General features: G+C 46.7%; 1 protein-coding gene across 1 annotated transcript; it reads right to left on the bottom strand.

Moving 5' to 3' along the window:
* Positions 1-1,366: 1,366 nt before the first annotated feature.
* LOC123448527 (adagio-like protein 3) lies at positions 1,367-6,644 on the bottom strand. The gene is made up of 2 exons (XM_045125450.1): positions 6,166-6,644; positions 1,367-3,159 (listed from the first exon to the last, which is right to left on the bottom strand). The coding sequence occupies exons 1-2, from the start codon at positions 6,462-6,464 to the stop codon at positions 1,578-1,580; spliced, it is 1,881 nt and encodes a 626-aa protein (XP_044981385.1). The 5' UTR covers positions 6,465-6,644; the 3' UTR covers positions 1,367-1,577.
* Between the last annotated feature and the right edge of the window lie 2,382 nt (positions 6,645-9,026).

The raw sequence follows: 9,026 nt of genomic DNA, 5'->3' as shown, positions 1-9,026 counted from the left end.
TTTAATTATGCTATATAGTGATAACCCGTCAACTTATGGTATGCTTTGATTAATTATGTGGTCAAGTAGTTTAAATTTATGTTTGAAGTGAAATCATGTGAAGAAAAAAAGTAGGGAGTTCAAATTTAGGTGTTCCGCTAGGGACCGTTTTGTTTTGACTTAATTTGAGGAGTTAAGGTTTAAAAGTCTTTTGAGGGGCTAAATTTTAGGATTTTAGTTAGCGATGTCTTAGCAAGCCTTAATTGCCACTCTCATTGGAGCATTCTTTCCGGCGGCGGCGAGTGCAAATGGATGATCCCTTTGTATTCCAAGATATCAATATGCTTACTACTGAGTGCAAATGGATGATCACTTTGTATTCCAAGGTATCAATATGATCGCTACGACGACCCTTTCTGAGGTCAACTGCCGACGTAGACAGATCGGGAACTTAGACCGAAATCATCTTCTTCGGGTTCTGGAATCAGGCTAACCGGAATTTACGTATTGCATATGGATTGTGTCCATGCAGTAATTTCGCAAGCACCAAGGTCCTCCCTTGAGGCCGTTTCATGATGGATGTAATGGATCAAACACGAAGTAGACAAGAGTTTCAAAGCGTTCACCCAATTCCATGCATGATTAGGGATGCCTACCATACTGATCGCACATCTCAAGCATGATCAGGGATGCCTACCATACTGATTGCACATCTGAAGCGATTGTTTTTGTTTTTTATTGATTGCAAGTGTTTGTTGGTAGCTTACCAAGCTAGCTGCTTGGTATCTGAAGCGATTGTTTCATGGTCTTCAAAATACTCCCTCCGTTCCTAAATATAAATCTTTTAAACGATTTTACTAGATGTCTACATACGGAGCAAAACGATTGAATGTACATTATAAAGTATGTCTATATACATCCGTATGTAGTCCACTAGTGAAATCTCTACAAAGACTTATATTTAGGAACGGAGGAAGTACATTCATGTGCGAGGGGCGTTTTGGCTCCCCACAACATTTGTTCCCGGTGTCCGTGTTAGTGTCGATGTCTATGTTAGTGTCGCAAGCATGTATAACAATTTTCATGCAAAATAGAGCGATAGTATTTCGTCGGTGAAAAAAACAGATTTAAGATGACATTTTAGGGTAATATTTAATGTTTAAATTTGTTATTTTTGCACAACCAAAAATGTTAAACCTTTTTGCCTAGAAATTTATAGGTATCAATTTTTTTTTTAAAATGGAGGCACAAGAATTGCCTCGTAGGTACCATTTGAATGTGACTATAAATAAATAGAATTTTGTTATAATATTTTTGACATTTCAAAAAATATTTTTGAAGCAAATGCTCCCGAAAGCCAAATTAAATTCCGGGTGATACCCACGCATTTACAACCAACAAACTAACTGTAGTATAGGGATTTCCAGCCTTATCTAAGATATGGCCGTATCATATGAGAACAACAAGGTATACTAAAACTCTCGTCCACAAACTCCTTTTAGATTCTTTTGCACTCATTTTTGTAAGAAAAGCTGAGAGGGAGATGAAATGAAGGTAAGGTCTAAATCATGATAACTCTACATGGGACGTCGACATAATCATCCATCTTCGTCGGGCCTGCTTGCGAGGCAGAGCTCGTGGAGCTCATTCAGGATCCACTCCTCTCCGCTGTGTCCACCAAGAACCAAGACCCTAGTGCCACCAACCACGCAGGTGCTGTGTCCCCAAGCGAACTTGGGTGGCTGCCCCGGGACGTTCAGGATTCTCCATGTCGGTTTTTCCTCAGCCGGATCAAGCAAGAAGAGCTCAGCGGGTGAGTGCAGCCCAGCGATTGAGCCGCCAAATATGATGATCCTTCCACAGGGCAGGCTCACGGTGACATGATCAAGCCTTGGTGGTGGACAACCGCTTGGAAACACAGTTGTTGCCAACTGCCTCCATTGTGGATTCTCTTCACCAACATCCATTATGTAGGCATCACTGGAGCGCAGTCGGAGCGAGCCACTCTTTGCCAATCCACCAAACATAAATATTTTAGTCTTACCATAAACAGACAAGGTATGGCCAAGGCGGGATGACCAGGATGTCGGGATCTCCTTCCATGCTGGCTTCTCCTTCGTCAAGTCAAGCAGGAATGTGTCGCTTAGGAGCACACCGGACTCGGCACACCCCCCTGACACAACAAGTTTAGAACCGTCCAGGGTGCATGAACTATGCCAAGACCGTGGCAGTGGCGGACCGTCGCTAGCAATCTCCCTCCAAGCGGGAGTCTGAGCATCAAGATCAAGGACGAAGACATCATTAAGCAAACCTTGCTGCCCGCAACCTCCAAATACTACCAGCCATGAGCCATTTAGCCATGAGAGAGTATGTCCCCAGCGGCCAGGTGGTGAGGCAGAAACCTTGACACGGCACCATTCTGGCTTTGGAGCATCAAGGTTAAGCACAAAGGTGTCACTCATAGGCTGCATGTTGACCCCCTCCCCGCCAAAAAGGACGAGGCGGTTGCCCACAGCACAGGCACTAAAATTGCATCGGGATGGCTCAACGCGTCCTCCAACTGTGAACTTCCTCCAAGAGGCTGCCTCGAGAGTTGTTAGCTCTCTTGCAAGACGACCCCATCCTAACATCTTCGTGCTCATCTCAAGCCTGCCAGTGACATCTCTTCCCCATGCATTTTGGCAAACCATTTTTCTCAGAAGATCATTCTTGGTCAGCAGATGCATTCTAGTGCAGACTGATCCAACTGAAGCTACATCTCTTGGTGACAGGCGAGATAAAATGTTATGAGCTAGAACTTCATCCGAGAGTTGGAAGATAGCGCAGTATTCTGAACATTGGACTTTAGGACTAGTTTCATGAGAAGCTCGATTCATATCTTGTATGCTGAGCCTGTGGCTGGACTGTGGTTTATATATTGGGTAAGATATGTTGCTGGGATCGATGTTAGCATCAGAGAACAACTGGATCGCAATTATGTGTGTAAAAGCTCCATCATCCCCATGCATTGGAATCAGCCTCAATCGGTTGTTTACTGGAGCTCCATTTTTCCGAAAATTCAGTAGTTCACCTTGGAATTCAATTCCATCACTGAGGCATCGTCGCATCTCTGAAACAACCATTGGATCGACAAGGGGATGCCGTCTTTGGGCACGTGGCTCCCGAAATTGTAGGAATCGGCTGAAAATAAAGTTCGAGTCAACAGAGTAATGTGAGAATTTTAATACGCCCTCGGCCAAATATGTCATTGAATTGTTAGCTTATTTCAAGTAAGATGCTCCCTCTGTAATGATATATAAGAGCGTTTAGATCACTGCTTTAGTGATCCAAACACTCTTATATTTCTATATTCAGGGAGTACAGTTTAACGATTGGAACAAATGAAAAAGGTTATCAAAATTTAAGGCAACCATAAAACAAATACCAGTGGCAAGTAATAGCCGGCCTGACTCGAATAAATTAGCATATTTTCCTTTGCATTGGCAGGCCTGCTATCGATCAACCAACATTAATAAGCATAAGGCTCAAAACTAGCACTGATATTTAGTTTAGTACTTTTATCAAAGTTTGGATGTTTGTTAGGGCCAAGTCGTTTTAGACATAGAGAAGTGAAATTTTAGAAACTTTGACTACTGGTATCTTTAGAAAAATTTAGATTAGATACAAAATCACAGGTACAAGTTTATCATGGCAAGTGCTTTCACTATATAATTTATTTGAGTTTTTCTACACATGCTGCAAGAGCAATTAGTGGTCAAAGTTGCATTTTTTAGGCGATATAACCTACAAACGACAAATTTTAAACCCCATGAATCAATTTAAGATGCTTGCCATTGATTGCCTGGCTTGAACTATCCACGAATACAATTTCTTACAGATGTACGCAATTTAAATCATTGTTTCCTTTTAACAAATCTTCTACCCAATAATAAAGAATATCATTCGCATGTACGAATATTGCAACCACTCTCTAGTCTATAGATAATTTCTGGAAGAGCAATGACTGGCCAACAAGAAATACTGATACACAACAATGGAATAAAACAGAAATGCAATACCAACTTATTAACAGATAGTAAATAGCTAAAGACATGCTCCTAAAAGAACGCACTCCTCAAATGCATACATGCACACTGCCCATTCTCTAAACCAAATATATTCCAGGTTTATTCTTCTGTCATGTCCTTCCCTATGGTTAAGCGGCCACTGTAGTAGAATGAGAGAAAAAAGAAGGGAATATCAGGAAGAGAACTAGGAACAGCTCCATACTGCCTCCCCACTCCCTACCAGCTAGAAACCGAAAAAGCTCAGCAAAGTCACAAAGAATATATGAGCATTACGCTACAAAACATCTATGTTGTATGCAACTTCAGCGCGTGAGAACTTTTGTGTTACCAACCCTTACAATCATGAATGTGTTTGCACCATGGAGGGATCCAAACTAGGTCTCATCTACACCCTTCACTTTATGATTGAGCATAAAAAAGACTACGAACGCAAGTGCAAAACGAGTTGCCGCAGTCACGCCCCCCTACTCCCCTCCTGTGCGGCGACCGGGAGGGCGAAACACTAGCACTGCCGGGCGACCCCCCCCCCCTTCCCCTACCCCCTCCTCGCGTCCGCCGGGCTGAAGCCCAGTTGGCATCGGCGGCGGCAGGACATCTTCTTCCCACATCCGGTGCCAGCGGGCACGGGTGTCTACAGTGGGTGGTGGCGGCGCGCTAGTCGGCGCATCGGCACGGTGACGGGCTAGAGGCGTGGCTTGCTCCTCCTGTTGGCGCCTGGACAGGTCACGGAGGCCTGCGCCTTGGCTGCGAGCAGTGCGGGGCTCCCGTTGGCGTTGGTCCGGTGCTGGTACACTGGGGCGGGGGCCCAGGCTGTGGCGAAGTTGCCATCTTCTCCCCGGGGCGGAGGCGCAACGAGGTGGATGGTCGGGCGTCGGGGCTAGATGTGTTGCGGCGGCAATGCTACATTCCCTAGCTGTGAGGGTGGCAGGGTTGTGGCTGGTGGATGCAGGCATTAGTCTCCCTTGACCAAGGGTTGTGGTGGATGGGCGGCGTGGTGGTCTGTGGATGGCGGCATCCGGCTCCCCCCTCCCTCTTCACATTGCGGGCAAAGGCGACGCTTGAGGGCGTCGTCTCCTCCCTGGAGGCGTTGTCATGGCCATGCCCATCCCCTCTTCTGGCACCGGGGGAAAACCCTAGGCTCGGTTCGCCGGGCCATGTAGCTGCGGCATCTCCGCGCCATCCCCTTCTTGGAGGCGCTATCTAGGTGCTCGGGGTGTCGTCCAGAGGAGCAGCTGGTAGGTTGCCTCGCGTGCCTCGGCGGTGAGGCTTGGGATGCCGGGTTGTCATGTGCGGGTTGCTGTTGTGGGCATGAGCATCTGGGCTACTCCATCATCGACGCCTCATCAGTAACTTCTTCATCGAGTCAGGCTGGCTCCCACTATCCACTTGCAGATCTTCTAGGCACCATGGGTGTAGAGTGCATTGATCTAGTTTAGTTAGTTGTTTTTGTCGTGCTCTGAGGTGTTTGATACCAGGGGGCGCGGCCCGTGTGCTCTGTGTTTGTCCTCTTCGCCATTGTTTGGCTTGAGTTTGGGCAAGGAGGGGCACGGCCTGTGTGCTCCGTGTTTCTCTTCGCCATTGTTTGGCTTGAGTTTGGGCAAAGAGGGTTAGTTGGATGTGGGTGCTCACCTCTCGGGGTAGCACGACGTTGTGTTGTATCATCCGTCTTGGCTCTTCTTCTATGAATATATCATATTCATGCTTGTATATATTCTAGAAAAAAGAAACTATTGAGCCCCTACATACAAGAACCGGCCAATCGAAGTAGATAACCACATTTTACATACCATAAGTGAGTACCTACCGTCTCTTCAGAGACATCCGATAAGCGAGTACCTATCTTTGCACTAGCATTACGACCACAGACGCTGCAAAGGCGAAGTGGTGCAAGGATTTCCCGGGAAAAAAAACGGTGCAAGGACATTCTAATAAATTATAAAAACAAATTGCACGAATACGAATTAGAGTCCTAATTTTACGATGAAAGGGCCGAATTCAAAACTACCTAGTGGCTACCCACACTTGTGAGTTGTGAATATCGAAAGAGATGTCCGCCCTGATAACACCGCGGGAAAAGTAGACGACCACGGCAGAACAGAGAAAAGGTGAGAGCGCTCACCAGTTCCGGCCGAGGACCTCGTGCGCGCGGTACCCCGTAGCGGCCTCGAAGGCGGCGTTGACGTAGATGACGGGGAAGTCCGGCTCCACCGCGTCCGCCACCACGATCGCCGCCGCCCTCTGCTCTCCAGGCTGGCCTGCCATCCCCAGCCCCGGCGCTCCCCAGGCCCACCCACCGGTCCCCTCCTCCTCCTCTTCCCCGTCCACCTCCATCCCCACCTCCTCCTCGTCCTCCTCCATGGCGCACAGCCTCATCCGCTTGACCGTCACGAGGGCGCCGCGATCCACCCCATCAAACATGCCTCGCTCACTCTGTACACGACGCGCTCGTAGGATGGAAATAGAGATGCCGCTGCTGATGCAGAAGAAGGTGGGAGATATTTTCCAGAGCCAAGTAGGAGTACTACTACAGACGAAGGTGGGAGATATTTTGCAGAGCCGAGTAGAAGTAGTAGAGTAGTCTTGTCTTTCTATGCGCGCAGGAGAGAAGGGGCGTGGGGTTGGTTGTTAATTACCGGATTCGCCAGAAAATATCTCGCGCTGGGTTGCTGCAGCAAGCATGCTGGGGGCGGATCAGCGAGTGGGCCAGTGGGCCAGTGGGCCTAATATGGGTCCAACGGTACGGTTGGCCCGCACCAGATGGCACCCAAACGCCGCGCGTTGCGTTTAATTATTAGACATGTATAATGACTAGTTGACTGCCGTGCGTTGCCACGGATCATTCATTTATTTTTCTCATTGCGTACATAAACATGATGTAGTAAAAATACATTATACATAAAAAGATAGCCACATGCCTATTCAAAAAACAATGAAATTCGACTTCGGTTGGAATATATTTCTTCCATGAAATAATGTAATTAAAGGTGTCACACTAATACAAAGTTGTAATATTAACTAAGCTATACACGAAACATATCAATTATATACAAGCTCTGAATCATGAGCTAAGTAAAACAGAAGAAAAATAAATTACTTTGCCAGTGTAGCAAGCCTTAGCAATAATTGTCATCAAGAGTTCAAGACTGTCTTTATTTCCCTACATGAGTTTAAAATCAAAACAAAACATATATAAGAATTCAGGCTCTTGTATCCAGCTTCAACATAAGTCAACAGAAAACAATCAAGGTTCATTGTTACAAGTTGCAGAAACCGAAAATTTAGCTGTACTCATTAAATCATAATCCATAAAACGCTCCATACTGTGAAGATTCTACTTTATTTCGTGAAAGAAATATAGATGCTGGCTTGCACTCACAATAGAAACGTGTCTGTCTTAATGCCCGGCCTTTGTGGCATATTGGTCATACTTCTTTTCATGATGCTCTACATATGAACAACATCAGAATTCGAACTGCATATTCCGAAGTACAGATGCATTGTCAAACCTCAACTCCATCTTCATGGCCTCCGTTAACCAGGAAGCGTCACTTGGGAGAATCATGATATCCTGCACATAATTATTTGAGAATAATCGCATATTATCTCTAACATGCTGTGAGAAATTGCATTCATGCTTGCAAGCAATATTACCTGCATGGTGATCTTGTTTCCAGCGTGAGAACTTGCATTGACTACATTCAGAGAAGGCACATGTAGCACGACGGTCTTGTTTCTGGCAAGATATGCAATGTGCGACAACTACAAGTAGATGGTATAGTTGAGTACATCATCTAATAATTCAACTAATGACTTGGTGCGGTTCAGTCTTAAACACATGCGAATGAAGGGTTAGGTCATCCCTGTCCTACAGGCCCTCAGTTGTCCCTACAGGGCGGTGGCGTAGTAGGAGATCAGTGCGACATTAGCATCCAGGGTGGCGCCGTCGGCTATGATACATGACCAGGTGGAGGTCCTCCTATAGGCCCTTGTCATGAGCGGGCTGGGTGGTAGCTTCCAGGCCGTTGTGTTCTTGGATTCCACGTCCAGGCATCCAGCTCGATGCCTCCATGCAATGGAGAGAGGCGGCATTAGCGGACGAACCAATGGACACGTCGTGAAGGCACCGATGCAGGGAATATGGGGTGTGGAGTGGGCCAGCGACGACGACGGGTGGCGGGCGGCGGCGACCAGCCCTTACCGCCCGAGACGTCCAAGCGGGCTGAAGGAAGCGAGGAAGACAGATGGAGGGATGCTCTCCGTCCCTCCGTAGCTCGGTTTCTCCTGCTATCTCCTCCACGACTGTCACCGCCACCAAGCTCCTCTCCGCCCTATCTCTTTCTCAGGCTAGCGCAAGGAATGAATGGGTACCAACCACTCTCTATCCAGATCGAGCGGGTGGGGGAAAGGGCGTGCGATCTGCGACGGGAAAGAATGAAAACCGCTGAAGCGAAAAAATCATGGATAATCTTTAGCGAGGGAATTGCGTAGCGATCAGGGAGGGGGTGTGAGGTCGTTGAAATGTGCCCGCTCGTTGTCACTGAACACAAAATGTATTGAATTTGGTTTCCAATCATATAATGACAAGTATCCACTCTCGCGTACTTCTTTCATAATTGCATCAGTTATGTCCATGTCTAGTATACGATAATTAATAAAAAAATATGGCATCAAACTTGAGTAAATGTGTGTAAAAGCCTACGTAATGACTCACATGTTTTTTGTATAGTTAAAGAATTAAGGAACAACATGCAAAAAAGTGGCTTACCATACACATCATCACGTCATGGGGCCCCATAAATTGACTCAAACACAAATTTCACTCCAACAACTAATGTCATAGGCGTGATGCCATACATTGTCCTGTGTCAGTCCTGGCCATTGGCCCCCGAGTTAATGTTGACCTGGACGCGGCGGTGACACGTGTGATGGCAGAGAAGTGGGTGGAGTCGAATTGGGGATTATGCAGCACACGCGATTCAT

Source organism: Hordeum vulgare, chromosome 4H (assembly GCF_904849725.1).
Source record: "Hordeum vulgare subsp. vulgare chromosome 4H, MorexV3_pseudomolecules_assembly, whole genome shotgun sequence".
Classification (NCBI taxonomy): Eukaryota; Viridiplantae; Streptophyta; class Magnoliopsida; order Poales; family Poaceae; genus Hordeum; species Hordeum vulgare.
This window is presented reverse-complemented; position numbering and strand designations above follow the sequence as displayed.

Coding starts and splice junctions, on each gene's coding strand:
- LOC123448527 (XM_045125450.1), bottom strand. CDS start 6,464: ATGTTTGATGGGGTGGATCGCGGCGCCCTCGTGACGGTCAAGCGGATG. Junction 3,160..6,165: donor GAGGTCCTCGGCCGGAACTG/GTGAGCGCTCTC, acceptor CTTTATTTTCAG/CCGATTCCTACAATTTCGGG.